This window comes from Diceros bicornis, chromosome 26 (assembly GCF_020826845.1).
Source record: "Diceros bicornis minor isolate mBicDic1 chromosome 26, mDicBic1.mat.cur, whole genome shotgun sequence".
Classification (NCBI taxonomy): domain Eukaryota; kingdom Metazoa; phylum Chordata; class Mammalia; order Perissodactyla; family Rhinocerotidae; genus Diceros; species Diceros bicornis.
In genome coordinates, this window is record NC_080765.1 from 22,549,800 (window position 1) to 22,575,408 (window position 25,609).

Here is a 25,609-nt window from a genome sequence, read left to right on the forward strand (position 1 = left end):
ATTTTACAGTCAAGGAAATCAAGGCACAGAAAGACTGGGGACTCACATGGCAAGAAGTGACAGAGCCAGATCTGAAGCCAGATTCCAGAGCTCAGGCCCTTGGCCGCTCTGCTGTCCTGCCCTACCAATGCTGTTGACTGAAGGAGTGTCCAGTGTGATAGCATGAGCCATCGCGACAATGACTTACTATTATTTTTCTAAAGTTGAAAATAGATGTTTTTACAAGACTGTGTGAATCTCACCCTAGCTGCACATTGGAATCACCTGGGGAGCTTTTAAAACCCCTCTGAGATTTAGGCACCACACTGACCAATTAAATTGGGGTCTCTGTGGGTGGGGCCTGGGCTTCCAAGTGCTGAGAACCACTTAAATCAGATGACCTTTAGGATCCTTCCCAGCTTGCAAGTTCCATGGTTCGCGGGAGGTATGCTGCCATCAGGTGGCGGTGACATGCCACAGCTCCGTGGTCTAATTGACAAGCCTCAGTGTGAAGAGATAAGTGCACTTGCCTTTGGTTTTATACCCAATCTAAATCCCTTACTTAAACATATAAACTTGATAATAATTGACAAAGATGTTGATGTTTTAAGGGCTACGTCTAAAAGCAGTGAGCCAATATGGTACAGTTTGATATCTTTTGCACAAACGGTTAGCCAATCTTTATCACGGAGAGTAAAGATTTGGAGACAAGAATCGCTTCTGTCTTTGGATTTCAGTTATTAGACTGGTTGACCAGTGAAGTATCCAGTCTTCCTTATGTCATCACTATGATTTTTCCTTAAGCCCCAGCTTTGCCCTGCGTAGGCCCTGTGGGCCAAATTTGACCATCTCTGCTCCAACATCTTCTGTTCAGTCTTGTTCATGTAGCAGAAATAGAAGCGTGAGAGCCATTTTATTTGGCCCCTGGTGGATATTCCCTGTCTGCATTGAGGTAGGTTCTCAGGAGATTCCTTTCAGGACCCAGCAGGTCTACACAGTGGGAATGGCTGGCTGTGGTAGGAAATTCCAACGTGGCAAATGGGAATAGATAGCTGGAAAGCCTTTGGGGCATGGAGTTTGGAGTTTACAGACCCGGGTTGAGTCCTGCTCCATCACTTACTGACTGTGTGGTCTTGGGCGAGTCACTGAAAGCTCAGAGCCTCAGTTTGAGAGTCTCTAAAATGGGGATTCTCAGAGCTACATTGTAAGTTATTATGGGATTAAAGGGAGCAAACACACTTTTACAATAAAACCACTCAACAAACTAGGAATAGAAGGGAACTTCCTCAGCCTAATAAAGAGCATCCATGAAAAGCCTACAGTTAACATCATACTTAGAAGTACAAGATGAATGCTTTTCCTATAAGATGGGGAACAAGACAAGGATGTCTATTCTTGCTACTTCTATTCAGGATTGTACTGGAGGTTTTAGCCAGAGCAATTAGGCAAGAAAAAGAAATAAAAGGCATTGAGATTGGAAAGGAAGGAGTAAAACTATCTCTATTTGTAGATGACATGATCCTGTATATAGTAAATCCTAAGAATCCACTAAAAACTATTAGAACTGATAAGTGAATTCAGCAAGACTGCAGGGTACAAAGTCAATATACAAAAATTAATCATATTTCTATACACTAGCAATGAACAATCTGAAAATGAAATTAAGAAAACAATTCCATTTACAATAGCATCAGAAAGAATAAAATAGGAATAAATCTAACAAAAGAAGTACAAACTTATATTCTACAAACTACAAAACATTATTGAAGGAAATTAAAGAAGATCTAAATAAATGGAAAGACATCCATGTTTATGGATTGGAAGGCTTAATAGTGTTAAGATGGCAATACTCCCCAAATTGATCTACAGAGTCAATGCCAACCCTATCAAAATTCCAAGTGGATTTTCTGCAGAAATTGACAAGTTGATCTTAAAATTTGCATGGGAATGCAAGGGACCCAGAGTAGCCAAAACCATCTTAGAAACGAAGAGCAAAGTTGGAGGACTCACACTTCCCAATTTCAAAACTTAGTACAAAGCTACAGTAATCAAAACAGTGTGGCACTGGTATAAGGATAGGGATATAGATCAATGGAATAGAATGGAGAGTCCAGAAACAGACCTTCGCATTTACAGTCTATTAATTTTTGAACAAGGTGCCAAGACAATTCAATGGAAGAGGAATAGTCTTTCAACAAGTGGAGTTGAGACAACTGGGTATCCACATGCAAAAGGATAAAGTCAGACCCCTCTTATACACCGTGCACAGAAATCAACTCTAACTGGATAATAGACCTAAGGGAAGAGTTAAAATGATAAAACTCTTAGAAGAAAGGATAAGAGCAAATCTTCACGATCTGGGGTTAGGCAAAGCCTTCGTAGACACGAAAGCACAAACGACGCAAGAGAAATTAGATAATTTGGACACCATTAAAATTTAAAAGTCTTGCATTTCGAAAGACACCCCGAAGAAAGTGGAAGGACTATCCACAGAGTGGGAGAAAATGTTTGCCAATCAGATATCTGATAAGGTACTTGTGTGTAGAATATATAAAGAACGCTTACAACTCAACAATAAAAAGACAAATAATCCAGTTGAAAATGGGCAAGGGATCTGAATAGACATTTCTCCAAAGATGATAGGAAAATGGCCAATAACCACGCAAAAAGATGCTCAACATCATTAGTCGTTAGGGAAATGCAAATCAAAACCGCAATGAGATACCACTTCCCACCTGCGAGAATGCCTATAATAAAAAACAGACAGACAATAACAAGTGTTGACAAAGGTGTGGAGAAATTGGACCCTCATCCTTTGCTGGTGGGAATGTAAAATGGTGCAACTCCTTCGGAAAACAGTCTAGCAGTTCCCAAAAGATTAAACATAGCGTTATCATATGACCCAGCATTTCCACTCCTAGATATATACCCAAGAGAAATGAAAACTTGTTCACACAAAAACTTGTACATAAATGTTCATAAATAGCCAAAGAGTGGAAACAAGCCCAAATGTCCATTACCTGATGAACGGATAGGATAAATAAAATGTGGTGTATCCATACAGTGGAATATTCTTCTGCAGTAAAAAGGAATGAAGTACTGGGGTCGACCCGGTGGTGCAAGTGGTTAAGTGCGCGTGCTCCGCTGCGGCGGCCTGGGGTTCTGCGGTTCGGATCCCGGGCGCGCACCGATGCACTGCTTGTCAAGCCATGCTGTGGCGGCGTCCCATATAAGTGGAGGAAGATGGGCATGGATGTTAGCCCAGGGCCAGTCTTCCTCAGCAAAAAGAGGAGGATTGGCAGGTATTAGCTCAGGGCTGATCTCCTCACAAAAAAAAAAAAAAAAAAAGGAATGAAGTACTGATTAAACTACAACATGGATGAACCTTGAAAACATTATGCTAAGTGAAAGACGCTGCTCACAAGAGGCCACATATTGTATGATTCCATGTATACGAAATGTCCAGATTAGGCGAATCTATAGAGAAGGGAAATAGATTAGTGGTTGCCCAGTGCTAGGAGGATTGGGGGAAATGGGGATGGGCTGCTAATAGGTATGGGATTTCTTTTTGTGATGAAAACGTTCTAAATTGATTGTGGTGATTGTCACACAACCTTGAAAATATACTAAGAATACACTAAAAACCTTTGAATTGTACACTTTAAATAGATGAATTGTATGGCATGAATTATATCTCAAAAAAACAGTTAAAGAAAAAGAGAAGGCAAATGCCTAGCACATCAATCTTAAATATTATCCAGGAGCCCACTTGGACTTGGTGGTGGGAGGAGGCTCATGTGAGAGCCAGGAGACCTGGAGCTCCGAGCTGACTCTCCCTCAGGCCCGGGGGGCACAGAGCCGAGGGCCCACAATGCTTTCACGGACCCACAAAAATGATTTAATTTCTTTTAAAACCAGAACAACAAAAAATAAACTTTTAGGTGAAGAAAAATTTTAATATATAACGTTAATATATTCATCTTTAACCAAGGCAGTTGTAAAATATAACTTTTAATTTAAGTTTTTTATTTAGGAAGGGAGCCAAAGGCAAAAGTCCCTAAGGCCCACCAAAGTCTTGATGTGGCCGTGGGTGCTGGTCTGAATTTGGCCATTAACATCTTCCCTCTCCAGCTTTGAGAAAACAATATAACATTAAAGAAAGTTTAAAATAATTCATTCAAAAGCCATCCATTTTGGCACACCACCTATTTTTATTCTTTTCTAAAATTCTCCCTTTTAGTTCTTGGCTGTCAATAAACGTCTCTTTCAGCGGGTTATAATCTCGGTACCACTAAGGTGCTGTGAGGTCCTGGCTGGTCACTCAATAGGCTGAGCCTTGTTTTCTTCATCTGTGAAGGGAGGAGAGCGTCCTGCATCTCAGTAGAGAGCCTGGGGAGGAAGCAAGCATGATGGAACCACAGGAGCGGCATCCACTCACCTGTGGCCTCGTGATTCTTTGGAAGGGGTGACGTGAATAAGAGAGGAGTCCACTCCTTAGCTTAGCACTCAAGACCCTTCGGGATCTGGCCCCCACCTTCCTTCTCAGCCTCATCTCCCACCATGCCCCCATATCTGCCTTTGCAGTTATATGGGGCTGGAAGGGAGTTCAGGAGCCCAAAGAGACTTCAAGGGACCTTCTTAGAGAAGAACTTAGGAAGCTCCACGAAGACACAGGGGTTGACAATGCTGGAAGCTTCCAGATCTTTTTCACTCCCCAACCCACATTGGTTCCATTTTGACCCAAAATCTATCTCCTTTCTGGGATCAGCAGTAAAATCTTTAAGCCAGAGGTTGTAAGCTCACCCTAACGTTCATCCGATCTAGTGTCTCAGGGCCCAGCTGGGTGGTTTAAGTGAGGCTAGGGGTAAAGCAGCAGGGAGTGGTGGAGATTGTGGCAAACTAGGGAGCAATGCCCCATCCGAAGGCAGCAGCATCTGCGTGATCCCATTTGAGTTTTGCCGTGTGAGGCTGTGGGCCCAGCATGGCCAGATCTTCTGATTCTTTAGGAGAAAACTGGAAGTCTGTATGTGTAGCAACATTTTTCCTATTTTTAGGATCCTGTGTGGGCAAAACAAAATGTGCTTGTGAGCAGGGGTCCAGTGTGTGTTCCCTTCATGACAAACGGCCTGGAGGCTGGGCCACGTCTTGATCATCACTGCATCCTCGGTGGCCGGCACAAGTCCTGGCATCAAGGAGACCCTGGAGGAAAGACTGAGGAGTTGAAGTTTCTTATAGGCATAAGGTTTGAGTGGAAGGCATTCGTTCATTCATTCATTCATTTGTCCATATACTCCTTCAACAAATATTTATTGAGCACTCGCTATGTACCAGGCACTGTTCTAGGTTCTAGGGGTCCAGTGGGAAGAGAGATGGGGAGTGTTGGGGAGTGTGTTTGAAATATTAAATAGATTAGTTAGGAAAGTCCTCCCTGAGAAGGTGACATTTGAGGAAAGTGATCAAGGAGAGAAAGAATAAGCCATTCAGCTATCTGAGGGAAGAATGCTCCAGGTGGAAGAAGTAGCATGTGCAAAGGCCCTGAGGCAGGAGTGTGTCCGGCACATTTAAGGATCAGCAAGGAGGCCAGTGTGGCTGGAGTGGAGTGAGCAAGGGAGAAGCTAGTAGTCAGGGAGGTGATGTGGGGACAGATCACACAGGGCCTTGTAGGCCACAGTGAGGACTTAGGTTCTGACCCTGAGTGATGAATTGGGAACCATGGGAGGGTTCTGGGCGGAGAAGGGACATAATCTATCTTAGGTTATAACAAGATCCTCTGGCTACTGTGTAGACAAGGACAGAAACAGGGAGACCCATGCTGAGGCTACTGCAACAATCTGGGTGGGAGGCAATGGTGGCTGGGACCAGTGGAGGTGGTGAGAAGTGATCAGATTCTAGGTAGACTGCGAAGCTGGAGCCACAGACCAGATGTGGAGGTTTGAGAGCGAGAGAGAAATCAAGTTTGACTTGGCCGGAGCACCGGGGAGGATGGAGTTGCCATGTACTGAGCTGGGGATGCGTTGAGGATGTGCCCCTGCCATCACGGGGCTTACAGCTTGGGGGCCATCCATCCCAGAATCACACACACACAGAGGCAGAGTTATAAGGTGACTGGGCACTGCGTAGGAGAAGGCCAAGGGGCTGTGAGTGCTTATACTAGGGGGAAGTGTGTTCCTGGCAGGGGAACAGCACGTGAGAAGCCCTGGTGGTGGGAAGGAGCACAGGAGCTGGGGGTGGGGGAGGCAGAGGGAGGGGCTGCGGGTGGAGAGGCCAGTGGAGGCCAGTCCTGCATCTACGTGAAGGAATTTGGACTCCATCCTTTAGGCAGGCATCAGAGGGTTTTGAGCAGGAGTGTGCGTACTTCTGTCTGTTTGTTTGATGTGATCAGAGCTGTGTTTAGACAACATCCCTCCGGCTGCAGTGTGGAGGATGGATTGGACAGAGGCCGGAGTGGAGGCCCGGGGAGCCCAGTGGGGGCTGTTGCCCTGGTCCTGGTGGGCCTGGATGGGGTGGAGGCCGTGGAAAGGGGCTGACGAGGAGGCTTTGAGGAGCCACAGGCCTGGAGGGATTGGACTGGGAGGTGAGACGAGCTGGCGTCAGAGTTGCTGTTCAGCCGAGTTTGCAGGTTCGCCATCCATGTTCCCAGGGACCTCGGCTTTCCAGGAATAAGGGGTGGAGAGAGATGCCACTGGGGTTACAGACGCCCGGCCCCGCGCCCCGCTCGGCCACACGGGAGGGGAGAGGCGAAAGCCTCAAGCTCTCATTTCCTCTCACATTCTGAAAACCCTTCTTTTCTTTTCAAAGGTGAGAAATGTCGCAGCTTCATTGACCTGGCCCCAGCATCGGAGAAAGGTAAGTGTGGCCCCCGCTCGAGTGTGCAAGCCCCACCCTCTCCGGGGACACCTCCCCGCCCAGGTGGCTTCCCGCAGCCCCGTGAGAGCCCCTTCTTCAGCATCCTGGGTGATGGCTGAGCAGTCCTTGACGTGGGAGAGGCAGGTGGAGAAGAGCATCTTGTCTCCCCACCCAGTGGGGTGGTCCCCAGAGTCATCGCACTTCTGTGACTTCCGGGGAACACTGGAACTTTGCGGGAGGGAGGAGGGGTGTACGGGAGTTGGGGCCAGGCAAGACCAGTGTCGGGGGCATTGCCTCCAGCTGTCGGATTTGACCTTGGCGGAGGGAAGCCAGGTGTGCCGTCTCTGTTGTCGCACAGGTGTGAGGAGGCCCAGCCTGACTGGACCCTGCTGAGCAAGAGATTTTCATTGGTCTGCAGGGCCCAATGACAGAGATTCTGCACCCGCAGTGATGCTCAGAGCCATGCAGGGCAGGAGTGGGATGGTTAGCAGCAGGCCGCAGCTTATGTAGGGAGCATGGCAGTCAGAGTTAGGTTTAGCTGCAAGTAATAGTGACCCCAAATCACTGGCTTCCATGGAGAAATTTACTTATCTCTCCTATAAAAGTTGGAAATCAGGCAATCCAGGGGGGCTGTACTCCATGAGGTCCTCAGGATCCAGGCCCCTGCTGCCCCTCTCCATCATCCTTGTGGCCTTTGTCCTCGTGGTGTAAGATGGTGGCTGGGGCTCCAGCAGTCACATCTGCCTTCTAGGCAGTAGGAGAGAGGAGGGGCAAAGAAGAAAGGGCAAAGCTTGCATGTCGACTCTAAGGTTCCCAGAAGTTGCCCTGTAACACCTGCTGGTATCCACTTGGCCAGAACTTGGTCACAGGGCCACGCTCAGCTGCAAAGGAGGCTGGGAAAGGTGTCTTTATCCTGGCAACTCTGTGCTTAACTGAAAGTCAGGGATTTTATTATTATGGAAGAGCAGGAGAATGGATACTGGAGGATGCGTGGCCGCCTCCCCGCTGCCACCAAGGACGGCTGCCAAGAGAGAGCAGGTGGGCAGGGCTCTTCAAACAGCCTGGAGATGAGGGGAGGGCTGTGGTCCTGGGAGTTGGGGTGGGGAAACTGAGGCAGAAGTCCACTGGTATAAACTGTCCCAGCGCGGGGGGGCCCTTGGCGTGTGTGGCTCACAGGGAATTCTTGAGTCCAGGATGTGTGGCCACCCACGCCCCCTGCTGGTGGGGCCAAGCTGTGCAGCGTCAGGAGATTCAGGGACCCGGAGGGCCACATCTTTGACCCCTCCCCGCTGCTGGTGGGAGGAGCGGGGAGGTGGACTGTGTGTCATGGAGGCTGCGGACGTTCCCATCTCGCAGACAGCATCTCCTTGGAGAGCTCCAGCCGGGCGGCAGTTGGTGAGACTGAGGGACACAAGACAAGCTACCCACAGGGCCCTCGGGCCCAGGAAGAGGCCAGGGCCCCGCTGAGCAAGCTTTCGGCAGTGGGGGCTGCCTCCTCTGTTTCCTCGGCATCCCCATGGCTGAGTCCTGTTTAGTTCTCCATGTGGCCATCCCTGGAGTCTTGGACTGAGCAGCTCGGGCCATGGCTTCCAAGCTGAGGCCTCGAGGAACCACTACAAATACCGCTGCTGATGAACGGCTGACCTGTGTTGAGCAGTTACTGTGTGCCAGGCCCGTGCCAAGCACTGTATGTGTATTAACTGAGAAACCTCCCCACAACCTCGTGAGGGAGGGGCTGCCGTTCTCACCCCACTCGACAGAGGAGGAAACTGAGGCTTAGAGAGATTCAGCCACTTAAGTCTCACATCTCATAAGGGGCAGAGCCATGCTCCTCCGTACCCCTCTGTCATACTGCACCTTAGAAGCCAACACGCGGAGCAGCCGTCTAGGATGCTCACCCATAATCCCCAGGGCCCTGGAGTTCCTGGGTCAACTCTGCTCCAAATCTGGCTTCCAGGAAGCAGGGCCCGTGTGTGTACACACATACATGTGTGTGTGTCTGGTTGAGGGTGAGTGTGTGCATGTATGAGCAGGCACTCCTGTGAGAGAGTGTGCACGTGTGTCTCGTGTGTGCACACTTGCATGCTGGTGGGTGAGCACGTGTGAGCGTGGAGGTGTGTACACATATGCACAAGTGAGAGTGTGTGTCCAAGCGTGAGCATGCATGGACGTGTGTGTGCAGTGTGAGTGTGTGGGTGTGTGTACACATGTGTCCGTGTACAGTGGCAGGCGGGTTGCTCGTCCCTCCTCCCAGGGGGCATCAGACCTTTATTCTTGCTTCTTTTACGAGGGCCGAGGGCCCCAGAGATGTTGTGTCTTTGTGTTTTGTTGGCCTCGTGCTCTTACTTTCAGGGCTTGGCAGCCACACCGAGGACCTTCTGGCCGCATATATAAAAATGTGTTACAAGGACGCTGAGGGGCTGGCTCTGCTACCAAGTTGCAGAAGGATTTCGTGTGCTCGCTGCCTCTCAAGCACTTGAGTGCTCCCTGGGGCGGTGGGCTTGGTCGTGGCCGCCCCCGTGGCCTCTCCCCGGACTGCCAGGCCTGGCCCTCCCAGAGGCGCCTGCAGGGCTGTGGCGCTCACGGATCCATCCACTTGCTCACTGGGTCCTCACACATGGACTGTCTGTTTCACAGATGAGGAACCGAAGCTGCAGAGACGAGGGACTTGTTTAGGGCCATGCGGGGAGTCTGGGACCGCTGTTTGAGCTGAGCTGTGCTCTCCCCCAAAGGACACACTTCTCCCTGGTTCTTGCTCCTGCCCCGGCTCCCTCCGTGACTTCCCTCCTGGTCTGCACAGTATGGTAGTGATCATGACACTAACACTAACTAGATTTCATGCAGTGCTTACCACGTGCCAGGTGCTGTTCTGAGAACTTTGCACACATTGGCTCATTTAATCCCCACTTTACAGATGAGGAAACGGAGGCACAGAGAGTTAATTCATTTGCCCAAGGTCACACAGTCAGGATGCTGGGATCGGAACCTGAGCGGTCTGGCTTTTAAATGCCTGGTTCTTCTGCTGAAAAGCTAGGTCTCTGAGACGCTATGTGTGTGTGTGTGTGTGTGTGTGTGTGTGTGGCTGAGGGTCAGTGTGTGTACACGTGAGCAGGTGCTGCTGTGCGAGTATATGCACGTGTGTCTCATGCTTACATGCTGGGTGAGCCCGTGTGAGCACGGGGCGTGTACACATGTGCACATGTGAGAGTGTATGTGCCGGTGCATAGGTATGTGTCCGAGTGTGAGCGTGCACGGCTGTGTGTGTGCGTGTGTGAGCATGCTCGTGTGCTGGGTGAGAGCCCCCCTTCCTCCTTCGGGCATCCTCAGGCTGCTGCTTCCCTTCCTTTCTTAACCTCCTTCCGCCCAGCAGACCACAGTCACGCTTTCAAGGTCCTTCTCAATGGCACCCCCTATTTGCCATTTTTTCCGATACCCTCCTACCCCTGCTCCCCGACCTTCTTCCTGGCAAAATATTTGTCTGTCACCAGTGTTGTTACCATGGCACACATTTTTCTCCGTTTGCCTGACCGTTCTAGTTTCGTGTTTCACATGGGAAATACCTTTTCATTTTACACTGCCTTAAGCCACATCCATTTTCATCAGGATTCCTGCCGCAGTCTCTTGACTGGTCACCTCCTTCCATTTTTGCCCCCGATTCACTTGTAGCCAGAATGATCTTTTTAAAGCATAAATCGTCTCATGTGACTCCCTGTTTAAAACCCTCCCTTGTCTTCCATCTCACGCAGAGTAAAAGTCAGTGCCCTCATCGTGGTCTATAAAGTCTGTGGGGTCTGGGCCTGCTCCTCTGAGGTCTCATCTCCTGCAGCCTCCCCTCCCTCGCCACACTCCAGCTTTCCAAATTCCTTACCGTTCCTTGAGTCAGCCAGGCTAGTGTGGGCCTCGGGGCCTTTGCACTTGCTGTTCCCTGCTCCTGGGACACTGTTCTTTCAGCTGTCTGCACAGCTGGTCCCTTCTCTGTCAGGTTTCGGTTCGAGTGTCGCATCTTCAGGGAGGCCTTCCCTGAACATCCTCTTTAGTGCAACCCCTTCCTCCTACCAAGCCCCTCTCCACTCGCTTCACTGTTCACCTGTCTTCACATCACTTATTGCTACCTGATGTGCAGTCAGTGCTTATGTGACGCACGCTGGACTCCCCCAACAGACCGTCGGCTCCGCGAGGGTGGGGCCTTGTCTTGTTTGTACTCACTGTGTGCCCCATGCCCAGACAACACCTGGCACTGACACGTGCTCCACAATACATGTTGAATGAATGAATGAAGAGTGCACGTTTATTTTAAATAGTGTACACACTTGTTACGAAAATTGTAATGACCCCCAAATGTGTAAATTAGAAATGAGAGTCTCTTATAAGCCCACCCTTAGATAGTCACTAGTAATGGTTTGGTTTAGCAGCCTTTTAAGAGAGAGAGATAAATAGATAGATAGACAGATAAATAGATAGATAGATAGATACACACAGATACATATATACTTATATATATAATCATGGATTATTTTTCATATCAGTACATAGAACTCACCCTCATCTTTGGAATAACTGTATGAAATTCCATCATATAGAGACAATTTATTTAACCAAGCCCTGTAGCTGGACATTCACATTACGCCCCACTGCACCCTGAGCATCCTGTATCACAATGAATAATAGTCACTGTACACATATCTTTTTCCCTCGCAGGACTGGGGCTCTCTGAGGATAGCAATGGTTCTTATTTACCTCTGGGCCTCCGGGGCCCAGCCCAGCACTGGGGCACCACTGGCAGAGCAGCGTAACAAAGGTCTGCACAGCAGGCCATGGGGGCAGAGGAGGGGGAATGAATGAAAGATGCCTGAGCAATTTATGGAGATGAAATGTGCAAATGCAGATAAACAGCAGTGTCTCTGTGTTGTGAACTTGACCCTGAAAATGCAGAGGAGAAGCTTTTCATGTTCCTTGTCTTCCTCCTCAAGGCTTCCCTTGTCTCTCAGAATCACAGTCTGTTATTCACTGGGGCGAGATTCTCCTACCAAATAACCGTGACCAACTGGAGAATCTTCAAGCCTAGTGTACTGGTCAGCAGTAGCCACAAAATGCTGCATAACAAGCCATCCCAAAACTCAGTGGTGTTCAGCATTTATATTTTGCTCACACGTCTGTGGGTTGACTTGGGTTTTGCTGATATGGGCTGGCCTGGTTCTAGGATGTAGATTGGGCTCAAATCTGCTCCACATGTGTTCATTCTGGGGCCAGGTTGAGGGCACAGAAGCGCAAGCTGGCCAACTGCACAAGCACATCTTAAACCTTTGCTTGCATCATATCCACTAACATTCCATTGGGCAAAGCAAGTCAGATGGCCAAGCCTAAAAGGAAAGGGGCAAGAAATCCGCTACCCACATGGAGGCCAGGGTGCAATGGGAATGAATATTTACTGAGCAATAATCTAATCTGGCACTCCTGGGCCTGATCACAGGCCGCGAGGATGATTGGCAGCTAGTGGTGCTGGAACTGTCCTCGCTGGATTTCTGAGTGTATGTGTGTGTGACACTCACTCATTCGCTTGTCAGGGTTTCCCCTGGTCATTGTCGTCCAAGAGTGACCTGTTTATTCCTCCAAAAGTGGCCACAATATCCGGGTGAGGTAACAAACATTCATTCCCTCGCCACACCCTGACTGAGCAGCCACTGTGTACTGGCCCTTTCCACTCCGGCCTGTCAATTCAACACAGTTCCTGAGCACTGACTACGTGTCACGCTCTGGATAGGCCTTGGGGGAGAGAGATGAATGAGGCGAAAGTCCCTGCCCACAGGAGGGAGCTCGGTAAATGGTTATCAGACATTGTGGAAGGACTCCAGCCGAGGAATAAAGCATCCACCCTCCCTGGGATGTGATGGCTGCCACCTCAGATCCCTGCGGAGAGCCACGAGGATGTGTGGGTTTTCCTCCCTTCATTATATTAACAGCACTCCCCAGTAAAGATTTGTCCCAAGTCATCTGTCAAAGTACGATGTGGGGAAAGGTCTTACATCTCAGATTGGAGCCAACCCTCCCAGGTGGATGGGCTCTCACTGTGAATGAACGATGAATGAATGAATGAATGAATGAATGAATGAGTTGAGCCTCTCATGATTCGTATTTGCCATCAAGCCTGCACCAGTAACCTCCTAATTGCTCTTCCTCAGTGCCTATCCACACACAGTTGAATACTATACAGCAACGAGAACGGTCAGTCTCCACTCCAAAGAAGCCATATTCAAAAGAACACATATGATAAGATTCCACTTATGTAAAACTGGAAACAGGCAGAACGAATCGGTCCTGTTAGAAGTCAGGACAGGGGCTGCCCTTGAAGGGCAGGTGTGACCTAGAGGGAGGGTGTGGAGGGCTCTGGCGGCTGGTGACGCTCCGTCTCTTAATCTGGGGCTGTTACACGGATGTGTTCAGTTTATGAAAGGTCATCAGGCTGCACACTTGTGATCTATGCACTTTCTGTATGTATGTGATACTTCAATAAAAAGTAAAACAAAAATTTCCCACGTAGAATTCTAAATTATCCTTCCAAAATGAAAATTCAACTATATCAGGCTCCTGCTTAAAACCCTTTCCTGGCTCCCAGACATACACAGGACATTTTAACATGGTGTTCACGGCCCTTCATGACCTAGTGCCTGTCAGTTTTTTTCACTCCCCCTCCTACAATCCCTGACGTGGCCCTGTGCTCCAGCCCTGCCTCCAGACTTGCATACATTGCCCCCAAACTCACCTTCCTCTCTCATGCCTCTGTGCATTTGCGTATGCTGTTCCCTCTGCTTGACCTGCCCTTACCACCTCTTGTTTGCCTTGAAAATTTCTATTTATCCTTCAAAACCCAGCTTAGACATGACCTCTTCTGAAAAGCCTCCCCTGAACCCCAGAGGTACCCACAGTGACTGGTCCTATTAGCACCCATCACACTGCATCAAGATCACCTCCTCCACCAGACGGGACAGTCCCCGAGGACAGGCGCTGGATCTTATCCTTGCTGTGGCTCCCGTGCCCCGGATGGGGTTGGCACACAGCAAGAGTTTAGTAAAGTTTTGTTGAATGAGTGAAGTAAGGAAGGAACAGGGACCATGTTATAGACACTGGGTGGCCCATTTGGGTTTGGAAACCTGGATCCTGACTCCGGAAGCCGTAGTCTCCTCTGACCCACCTGGGCTGAGCTGTGTTTTAAGTCGTTCCTGCTCCCCACCCTGTTTCTCAGCGAGCTGGGATTTCTGGCAGCCACCAGATGGCAATTTTTGTGAAACAATCTCCAAAGCTCATAGGTTTCATTTGTTTAATATTTCAGGGATGTGTAACGATGTGGTGGCTCCGGGGCCACAATGCTGAGTCTCCGTGAGTCATTTCTCACTTGAATTCCTATAATAGTCTCTTGTTGGTTCCGTCAACCTCTCTGTTCTCCGTCTGAAATCGATGTACAATTCTGCTGCTCACTTAATTTATTTAGTGCATTTTATTGATTTAAGTCAGAGAACTGAAACATGTATAGATCAGAACGGGCTGAGCGGGGAAGAGAGAGGGGAACCAGCTTCCACAGCTGCCCAAACTCTGGCATCGGAGCTACAAACGGGTCAGCCTGCTGGCTGCAGCCCGAACATGCCGGGTGGCCGTCGCATCCTTGTGCCTGCATGTTAATCCTGGCGATCTTTCCACCCCAGGCTGCCTAGGGAACTCTCTGTCAACCTCCACGAGCCAACCCCAAGGTCCTGCCTCTGTGAAGTCCTCCCTCACCCCCAGACTGTCAGTTACTCCTGCTCCATGCTCCCAGGTCACCGAGTGCGTACCTGTGGTCTGGGCCTGACAAAGTGGAGCTCTGATTCTTTCATCCCAATGAGACAGTCACTTCAGGACACAGAGAGGCAGGAGACTGGCCACAGTGGCTCACACGTCTGTTATTCCCCTCACCTGCCGTTCCCAGACAATATCGGGGTAATTCTTGCAGCCCTCTGGCCGGGGGTGGGGATCATCAATCGTCTGAATGGCCCTGGTCCATCTGTGGAGGCTCAGAGCTCTGGATTCCTCCTGCAGAAGGAGATCATTTCCTGGCCATTCTGGATAAACTCACAACACAGGCTGCCTCACCTGGCGCCACTGAATTCTTGGGGGCAGGGCAGACAGCAGCCTCGCTTTCAGGAACGGGCTGCAGGGACCTTTGTCCACCCTGTCTTAGGCCAGTGGTCTGCATCCCTGGGGGCCAGGCTGTGTGCCAGGGGCTGGGGCAGTGAGGAGAATGACCCACAGCTCCTGTTCTTGAGGAGCCTTCTAGTGGGGGACTGACCAGGAGGAAGAGAGTCGATCTGTGAATCAGGGGCCCAGACGGGGACAGAGGGCTGCGGGGGGGAATGATGACAGCCTGGGGAGGCTGTGTGGAGGGGGACCACGTCGGGAGGGTCCCGTAGGATGAATGGCATTCCTTCTAGTGCCTAAGGGGCACCAGGGGAGGTCTTTCTCAGTAGAATGAATTGCATGTACAAAAGAGTGAGACCAGTGTCCTCAGCGCCGGGCGGGCACGTGGCAGATGTGCAGTAGACATCTGCTGGATGACTGAAGAGTGGAAGGAAGGTAGAGCCCAGAGAGGTGACGTGCCTTGCTCAAAGCCACACAGCACGTTTAGGTTAGAGTCAGACTCACTCTCCAGGCTCCTGAAACCTTTTAAGCAGCACCCCACCCCCCTGCCAACCCCACCCATCCTTTCTCAGCCCACCCTTCCTTCCCACCCGTCCCTCCAGGCTCATTTTTTCCAGCATCACACACGATCCTCCCACCGCCCTCATTCTGAAGTGCTGGTTCTGCGGCTTTCTGATCTGAAATTCTGGATTCCTCTAATCACGCGCTCTTATTAAAGGTGATTAAATCCCTCTGCCTGGTGGAGGACTGCTCCTGGAGATCACAACATCTAATAATTGCTTCAGTTGCTCTAATTCCAATGATTCAAGATTGTCTTTCCAGGTAATTAGGTGTCTGGGTGGCCGTGCCTGCTCACTCTCGTGGAGAGCGTCATGTTAACCCTGAATGGTGACCAGCTTTCATGTTTCATAATTGGACACAGTTTCTCCATGGTGAGAAGACTCTGTTAAGTGTAAACAGTGGTAATTTAAATTTCTAAATGACTCTGTGCTCTTATCACACTTTGGTGTGAAAATTACCTCGGATGCTTAAATCCAGCCCTTTGCCCCTCTGAGCGGAGGTTTCAGCAGCTTTTGGGGAATAGGGCTTGCTGAGCGGCACGGCAGGAGGTCTGAGGAATTTGAAGGATGGCTCCTTTCCACATCCCAAGAAAGTCTTTCCATGGGCTGGTTCCTCCTGGATCTCTCCCCAGAATGGAATTTGCCCTGAAGGCCCTTACATTTGGCACAGACCCTGCATTCACAAAGAACCTTCCCTTTAGACACACGATGAGTCCTTCAAATGGAGTTAGACATACAGCTACAAATCAGGGTCAGCATGTCAGTTGTGCAAGTTACTCACTGTGCAACTCTGGGGGCCGTGATTCATACGGCGATCTATGTGAATGGCGTAGGGTTGGCCAGTGCACATCCTGTACAACTGTATGTAGGGGCCAGGGATACTTAGACAGCGTTAAAAGAAGACAACATTCACCGTTCAAGTCTATACCTGCACCTCATTGCTGAACCACACTGCCTACAATGAGCTGGGAACTTGTAATCCTGTTTGTCATGTTTTCTTCTTCTTCTTCTTCTTTTTTTTTGTGAGGAAGATCAGCCCTGAGCTAACATCCGATGCCAATCCTCCTCTTTTTGCTGAGGAAGATTGGCCCTGGGCTAACATCCATGCCCATCTTCCTCTACTTTTTATGGGACGCTGCCACAGCATGGCTTGACAAGCGATGCATTGGTGTGCGCCCGGGATCCGAAACTGCGAACCCCGGGCCGCTGCAGCAGAGCACGCGCACTTAACCCCTGTGCCACTGGGCCGGCCCCACATGTTTCCTTGTTTTAATTGCTATGATTTCATTGGTATAATTTACAAACAGTGAAATGCACAAGTTTTAAATGTACAGTTCAATGAGTTTCAAGAAATGCGTACATCCATGTAAGAGAGATGGAACCGGGGCCAGCTTCTGGGCCTGTGGCCTGTACAGTCACATAGGGTCCTGTGCAGAGAAGGGCCCTACATTTGGTTTAACGCTCTGCTGTCACTGTCTTGAAATTCTTAATGCTTTTTTTAAGGAGCCCTGCATTTTCATTTTGCACTGCCTTCCCAATTGGGGCTGTGTTCCGGACCCCTCCCCCTATCGTTACTCACTTACTATGTCTCTTTACGTCGATTCATTTGGAAAGTCTAGTTATGTTAGCCTCATCTTGGGCAATGATATCTGTCAACTCATGGTTTTAGTCTGCCCGGTTATTTTTTCCAAGATGCTTTAAAATAAGTAATAATAATAAGACCCAAACCTTATTTCTATTCTGGCAACATGCCAGACCCAGCTGATTCCCCCAACAACCTGAGGAGGTTTGTGCTGTTGTTACACCATGGTATAGCTGGGGAAACTGAGACCCCGAGAGGTTAAGTCATCTAGCCCAAGATCATGCGGGTGGTGAGTGGCAGAGCTGGGTTGGAACCTGGGCAGGTGGCTGCAGAGTCCTTGTGCCTCACCATTCCACCTGCTGCCTCGAAGTGAGCTATCGAAATAGGAAAGAATCCCACAGCGGGCCGCGGCTGGGCAAGGGCTGAAATGTAGTGAAGGGAAAGGACGAGGGGGTGTTGGCCAGGCGGGGCTGGGAGGAAGAGGGGGCCGTCATCCACGTGGGATGACACTTGTGATTCTGCACGGCCCTTGAGCCTCACGCACCTTCCTCTGCTTCCCTCTTGTTCCGCGTCCACTTCCAAGATCGGAGTCCAGCCCTCATGCACAGACTGTCAGGCTGGAAGGGCTCAGAGAGCTGGGCTCACTTGCGCCATTTTGCAGATGAGAAAACTGAAGCCCCAACAAAGATCTCTTTATGGCCACCACAGACTGAGTATAGTAAGTGTGCCCGCTGCATACCAGTGCCTAAGACATGGGTCCCCGCCCTGGGCAGCCTCCCCCAACCCAGTCCCGGCAATACAGCGAGCACTCATTGAGTACCTGCTGTATACAGTCCCTTTCAGGCGTGTTATCCCATTTAATCCTCTCAACAGCCCACATGTAGGTATGATTATCATCCCCTTTTCCAGGTCAGGGAGCTGAGTCTCAGGCAGGTCCAGGTAGGGGCAGAGCTGGGGTTACACACTGAGCTTTGAGTGCAGCATTAATGCAGAGCCTGGGCTGTGGGTTCCCATCCCGACCCTGCCTCACTGGCTGTGGGACCTCAGGCACAGTGCTCCTCCTCTTCGTGGCTCACTGTCCTCATCTGTGAAATGGGTACAAGAGCACCCACTTTGTGGGATTCTTCTGAATCCAGTGAAATAACCCACGCGAGGGGTTGGCACAGGGTCTGGCCCAATCACGGCCATCTTGAATATTCTGTTGTATCCCCCATCCCCTCAGTGTGGCCCAGCCAGCTAGAGAACTAACTTGGAGAGTGACTCAATTTGCAGTTATTTCTACTCAACTACTTTCAACTAACTTTTATGGACTAATGCACAGAATCCCATTCACTGCTGGATACTTCTACACCCCTTTTTCGTTTAATTCTTTTGACAGCTCTTTGGGGTAGGTGCTATTATCTCTGGTTTACACTCAAGGAAACAGACTCAGAGAAGCTGAGCTACTTGCCTGGGGTCACACAGCAAAATGATGTATGCCATCAATCCCTTGCCACTTCTGCCACACCTCACAGGTCCTTCTGCCCTGCCTGGTGCCTCCTGGCCCCTCTTAGGCTTCTCCAACCCGGGAAGTTCTGCAGTGGGCTTTGCTGTGCGCTCTGACCCAGCCGGGCGGCCCCATTGGCTCACAGCTGTCAGGGCTTCCTAGAGAGGAGGGAGGCAGCGGCCGAGGGGACCCTCAGCTGCTCCTGCTCCCGGAACCCTCTGCTCCTCACGCATCCCATCTGCTGGCACCTGCAGCCGCATCATTTGCAGCCATCTGCCGGGCTCCCGGGAGGCTCTGCTGAGTCTGGGATGTAACACATCCCACAGAACAGCCCCCCCCCCCCCCCCCCCGCCACACACACGCCACCTTTAGCCTGTGTGAGGAGCGGGGGGGTTCAAGCCCCTGAGACCCCACCCGTGCCTTTCGAAAGGCATGCTCGGAGGGCTGAACCCCCGGCCCGATTTGCTGCCCCCATGTCGCCTCCCGCGGGCCCGGCGCCGGCTCCCCCAGGCCTCGCCTCGCTTAGGCTTCCGCCTGCAATTTCCTTTTGCGTTTAGAGTCCTGCGTTTCTTGGCGGGGATGCCCTGGCCCCTGCTTGTCCGCAGAATCCCGGGCCTCTCGGGCTTCTGGTTTTCAGCACGTGTTTTGCTAAAGGCAGAGACAGGCCGGCTGCGGAGAGTGGTGGTGGAGGCGGGAGGAGGGACAGGCGGTGTCTCCAAAGCTGCTGTCAGTCTGGGTGGTCTCACCTGCACGCCCCTTCCCCGGCCCACCTCTGGTGGCGAGGGCAGAGGCCGCTGATTTTATTTATTAGTTTTAAAATGTTTTGATTTTTTTTGGTAACAGTTTTATTGAGATATAATTACTTACCATACAGTTTGCCCACTTGAAGTGTACAGTTCAAGCGCACTGAACTGTTGGTGTTGGTATACTCACAGTTGTGCAGCCATCGCCACTATCAATTATAGAACATGTTCCTCACCCCAAAGAGAAATCCTATTTCCTTTAGCCATCACCCCTCAATCATCCATCCCCCCCAGACCGAGACAACCACCGATCTCCTTTCTGTCTCTGTGGATTTGCCAATTCTGGACACATATAAACGGAATCATGATATGAGGACTTTTGTGACTGGCTTCTTTCACTTGTTTTCAAGGTTCATCCACATTGTAGTGTTTGTCAGTACTTCATTTTTTTTATTGCCAAATAATATTTCATTGTATGGGTATACCACATTGTGTTTACCTACTTATGACTTATCTATGAAAACTTTTATAATTGGGAAACATAGTACAGTTCAGAAAAGCACATTAAATATATAGCTTAACAAATTATTGTAAAGCACAGACTTTATTACCATTGAGGTCAAGAAAGAGATCATTGCCGCCCACCCCCCATGCCCCTCCCTGAGCGCTGACAACTCCCGTCCCCAGAGGAGAGTAATCACTGCCTTGCTTAAGTAGACAGCAGGGGCTGGCAAAGCATGGCACACTGCTTGTTATTGTAAATAAAGTTTTATTGGAACACGGCCATGCCCATTCCCTGATGTACGTTGATGGCTGCATTCATGCTCCAATGGCAGAGTTGAGTGGTTGTGCCAGAGACCGTATGGCCCACAAAACGTAAGATATTTCCTCCCTGGCACTTTACAGAAAAGGTTAGCTGGTCCTGCTTCATAGTTTACCTAGTATGCAAACCTAAGCATGATAGATTTGCTTCTTTTTGAACCTTCTCCATAAATGTGATCATACGGTGTACTTTTTTGTGTCTGTCTTCTTTTGTTCAACATTATGTTGCTCACTGTCTTAGTCTGTTTGGGCTGCTATGACAGAATACCACAGACTGGGTGGCTTATAAACAGCAGAAATGTATTTCTCACAGTTCCAGAAGCTGGAAGTCTGAGGTCAAGGTGCTGGCAGATTTGGTGTCTGGTGAGAGCCAGCTTCCTGGTTCATAGACTGCCGTCTTCTTGCTGTGTCCTCACAGGGCAGAAGGCCATGAGGGAGCTCTCTGGGGTCTCTTTTATAAGGGCACTAATCCCGTTCCTGAGGGCTCCACCCTCATGACCTAATCATGTCCCAAATGCCCCACCTCCTAACCATCATGTGGGGAGTTAGAATTTCAACATGTGAATTTTGGGGGGACACAAACATTCAGTCTATAACAATCATATAGCTGTAGTTTGTTTATTTTCATTGCTGTATAATATTCCCTCATATGACTATACCTTCTTTTTTTTTTTTTTTAATTTTATTTATTAATTTTTTTCCCCCAAAGCCCCAGTAGGTAGTTGTATGTGATAGCTGTGCATCCTTCTAGTTGCTGTATGTGGGACGCGGCCTCAGCACGACCGGAGAAGTGGTGCGTTGGTGCATGCCCGGGATCTGAACCCCGGGCCGCCAGCAGCAGAGCGAGCGCACTTAACCATTAAGCCACGGGGCCGGCCCATGACTATACCTTCTATTTGTTCATTCTACTCTTAATGGATATCTGGATCATTTTCAGTTTTTATTATGAATAATTCTGCTGGTTCTTCAAGTTGGTCCCCAGACCAGCAGCATTAGCATCACCTGGGAGCTTGTCAGAAATGTGAATTCTCAGGTTGCGCCCCAGACCTCCTGAACAGGAAGCTCCAGGTCTGGGCCCCGCAGTCTGTTTAACCAGCCGTCTGGGTGATTCTCACGCACACTCCAGTTTGAGGATCACTGCTCCAGTGTTGACTTAGATGTGCAATGGCTGGGTCAACTTTGTGTGTCTTCAGTTTTACCAAGTGAAGCCATCTCATTTTCCAAAACGGGCGTGCCAATTTACACTCCACTAATGGGGTATGAGAATTCCCGTTGTTCCATCCTTGAGAATACTTACCTTTATCAGATTTAAAAATTTTGCCAAACTGATGGATGAGATATGGTACCTCACTGTGGTTTTCAATTTGCATTTCCCTGGTTACTAATGGGGTTGAGCATCTTCTCACGTTTATGGCTGTTTGGATTTTCTCTTGCATGCAGTGCCTGTCCACATCCTCTGCCTGTGTTATTATATTGTAGGTCTTTTTCTTATGGATTTATGAGTTTTTTTTTTTTTTTTTACATATTATAATCCTTTGTTGCTTATAGGTATTGCAAATACCTTTTCTAACTCTGTGGCTTACCTTTTCACAGATGTCTTTTGATGAACAGACGTTCTTCACTTTTTAAATTGTGGTAAAATATACGTAATATAATATTTACCATTTTAACCATTTTTAAGTGTACAGGTCAGCGGCATTAAGTACAGTCACATTGTTGTGCAACCATCACCACCATCCATCTCCATAACTTTCCCATCTTCCCAAACTGAAACTCTGTACCCGTTAAACACTAATTCCCCATTCCCCCTCCCCTGGCTCCTGGCAACCACCGTTCTTTCTGTCTCTATGAACTTGACTACTCGAGGTGCCTCATTTAAGTGAGATCATGCAGTATTTGTCCTTATATGTCTGCCTTATTTCACTTAGCATCATGTCTTCAGGGTTCATCAATGTTGTAGCATGTGTCAGAAACAAAATGTTTTGGTCTGGTCTGGTATAGATACCACATTTTGTTTATCCGTCTGTCTATGGACATCGGGTTGTTTCTACTTTTTGGCTCTTGTGGGTAATACTGCTATGAACATTGGTAATCAATATCCATTCAAGTCCCTGCTTTCATTTCTTCTGGGTTTATACCCAGAAGTGGAATTTCTGGATCATGTGGTAATTCTATGTTTAATTTTTTGGGGAATCACCATGCTGTTTTCCAGAGCAGCTGCACCATTTTACATTCACAGTGCACAAGGGTTCCAATTTCTCTATATCCTCACCAACACTTGTTATTTTCTGTTTTGATAATAGCCATTAATAGCCATCCCATGGTTGTGAGGTGGTATCTCACTGTGGTTTGATTTGCATTTCTCTAATGACCAGTGATGTCGAGCATCTTCATGTGCTTTTAGGCCATTTGCATATCTTCTTTGGAGAAATATCTATTCAAATCCTTTGCCCATTTTTGAATTGGGTTGTTTGTTTTTTATTGTTGAGTTGTAGGAGTTCTTTATATATTCTGGATGTCGTACTTTATCAGATATATGATACGCAAATATTTTGTCCCATTTCGTGGTTTGACTTTTCTCTCTGGTGATAGTGTCCTTTGATGCACAAAAGCTTTTAATTTTGATGAAGTCCAATTTATTTGTCTTTTTTTTTATTGTCTGTGCTTTTGGTGTCATATCTAAGAGATTATTGCCAAATCCAATGTCGTGAAGTTTCCCCTTACGCTTTCTTCTAAGAGCGTGAGCACACCCAGAACTTATTCACCTGTCCATCCATCCATCCATCCATCCATCCATCCATCCATCCATCCGTCCAACCATCCATCCACCTGTCCATCCATCCATCCATCCATCCATCCATCCATCCATCCATCCATCATCCATCCATCCATCCATCCATCCAACCATCCAGTAAACACTTGTTGAGCTCCTGTTATGTGTCAGACACTGGGGATATATGTGTTGATCTGTGCAGGTGCTGCTGGGTCCTTCTTGGTCTGACCTCAAAGCCTCATTAGTTTTGGTAATTCTCCAGCTGCAACCACACCACTTTTGGCCTCATGAAAAACACTCCAAGGCTGTTCCAGGCCCATTTCTCAGGAAACCCCTTGCAAACATTCATTTGCTCCTGCACTGTGCTGGGGGGAGGATAACCCTGGAGTCTCCTTACTCTCCTTGTCTCTCCTTGGGAGATGGGGTGATTGTCTCTGCTTTAAGATTTCTGAAAGTCTGTCATTCTCTCCATTGCAGGACAGCATGTGTGTGTGTGTGTGTGTGTGTGTGTGTGTGTGTGTGTGGTAGGGTGCAGGGCCCCCCTCAGTCATCTACTCAGCGTCTGTGCTTTCTTTACTCCCCTGTATGTTAGCAACACTAGCTGCTGTAACAAAGAACCCTCCAAATCTTAGTCGCTTTCCACGATGAAACTTGGTTTTCTGCCACATGAAGCCCAGTGTGAGTGCCCCTGCGGCAGGCCCCCTCCACATGTCCATCCAGAGATCCAGCTCCTTCCCTCGCCAGGCTTTGGAGTTGTCTCCATGCAGCCAGGAGTGGGGAAGAGAGCGAGTAGAAGATGATGTGGGAGGTCCCTATGGGCCGGGCTTGGAAGTGGCCCACTTCATTTCCACCCACACTTCTTTGGCAGGAACTCTGTCACATGGCTGCACTCAACTAGGAGAGAAATGTAGTTTAACTGCGTGCCCACAAGGAAAAAGAAATGGGCCTTGGTGACACCTGCAAGTCTCTGTCATACCCTCTGACTTCCCCTCCTCTGTCCCCCAGGCCAGGGGAGCTTTATGAAGCATGAGATGTGGGGAGAGAAGGCAGGAGAGGGGAGGTGGCCCAGAGGGTCCTCTCTTCTAAATAGATTATTTACAGTAAAAACTGTGGCTTTGAACTTAAAAGTGCAGACTTTTAAAACTCAAAGCCTTGTTCTTGTGGCCGGAGAGTGGCCCCTCTTTCCACTGCACCCCCTCTCCCCTGCAGCAATGAATGCAGGGGGGAAGGACAGGGGTTCGGGAGGCTGTGGGAGAGCTCAGCTAACCTCTCACAATACTAACCCCTCCACGTAGCTCCAGAGTCAGCCCGTGTCTGCCGCCCTTTAGTGCACAGTCTGCCCTCTTGCTCCTTTGGAAATCGGCGCGCAGTTATCTGCTTTCAGGGGCTCGGCTCCTCACTGGCCCCCAGGGTCCCCACTGCACACCAGCGAAGGGCCCACCAGTCTCTTGTGGAGGCTCCAGCGCGCGCTGTGGTCGTTCCGCGGGAGGAGGAGCGAGTTCAGACACGCAGGGACCTCGGCTCCGTTTGGACGTGGGTGCTGCCTCGCGGCGCTCACACTGCCCTTTTCACTTTAAACAATCCTCTTTCTTGCCACAGAAGTCGGAAACAAAGTGGAATTTGGGGAGCTCTGCTTGTTTCCTGGCACGCTTTCGCCATGGCACCGCTGGCTGGAGCAGCCCGCTCGTCCGGCCTCGTTATCCTTGTTTGAACAGACCTGGGGACCCGGGGCTCGCCCTTCCCGGCAGGATCCTGCCGCCTTTGCCCTCTCTGACCCCTGGCCTGACGTCCGCCTGCAGCCGTGGAGGTCTCCTCCCTGCGGACGTCAGCGCCCGTCCCTGCCGAGACTCCAGGGGTGGGTCGAGGCCCGCTTGCCTCCATGGAAGCCTTTGGGGAGCTTAGAATTTTGGGCTCTTGGGAAGTCAATGGTCATCGCGCGTGACCCTCTGCCCTCTCGTGAGACCATCCTCCTTGTTGACCAGGAGTCTGCAAAAGGGCAGTCGTTCACTTCTAGATCATTCTCCTAGTGAGACAGACCAGGCAGTGACTCGGACGGAGAGCGCCTCCTAAGTCCTTGGCACCCCTGATGGACTGGGGGCTGCTGGGGGATTTTAGAGAAGGAGAAAACTGGCTACAAGAGCCAGAAGCCCGCTCAGACCAGCTTAACAACAAAGAGGGTGGCGAGGGGACGGCCCCCCCAGGGCCAGGCGAGAAGTATCGGAAGACCAGAACTCAGAACAGAAGGGGACTGACCAGGGGTCTCACCGCTGTTCCTCCGCACCTCTGCTCCTTTCTTTTCTTGTGGCGACCCTACCCGCGACCGTAGCCCTGCAGTAGTCTGCCGACCCTCCCGCTAAATCTCTAGGTCCCATTCTCAAAAACCAGAGGAGAGAGAATCTGATTGGTCCAGTGTGGAGATGGGACGAACTCAAGTCCAATGAGCTGAGGCAGGGGGCGGGGTCACACAGTACAGCCCAGGGCTGTGGTCAGTCTTATTAAGAAGAGGGTGTGGTCAGGGAGGCAATGATTGGCAGAGCTACTGTGGCTGGGGGATGGGTCGTGAACCATTATTTGGCTTAAGAGAAAGAGGAGGGCTTTGAGCCAGGGGAACCTGTAATCTGGGTTTAAATCCTGGCTCTGATTTGCGAGCCA

At 49.6% G+C, this 25,609-nt stretch overlaps 1 protein-coding gene across 1 annotated transcript in view; it reads left to right on the top strand.

Moving 5' to 3' along the window:
• Nucleotides 1-25,609, top strand: part of GSG1L (GSG1 like) — a 212,263-nt gene that overhangs the window by 66,977 nt on the left and 119,677 nt on the right. Inside the window, exon 2 of the mRNA XM_058569796.1 lies at nt 6,778-6,825. Coding sequence (XP_058425779.1) covers nt 6,778-6,825 — 48 coding nt within the window. The remainder of the gene's footprint in view (nt 1-6,777; nt 6,826-25,609) is intronic.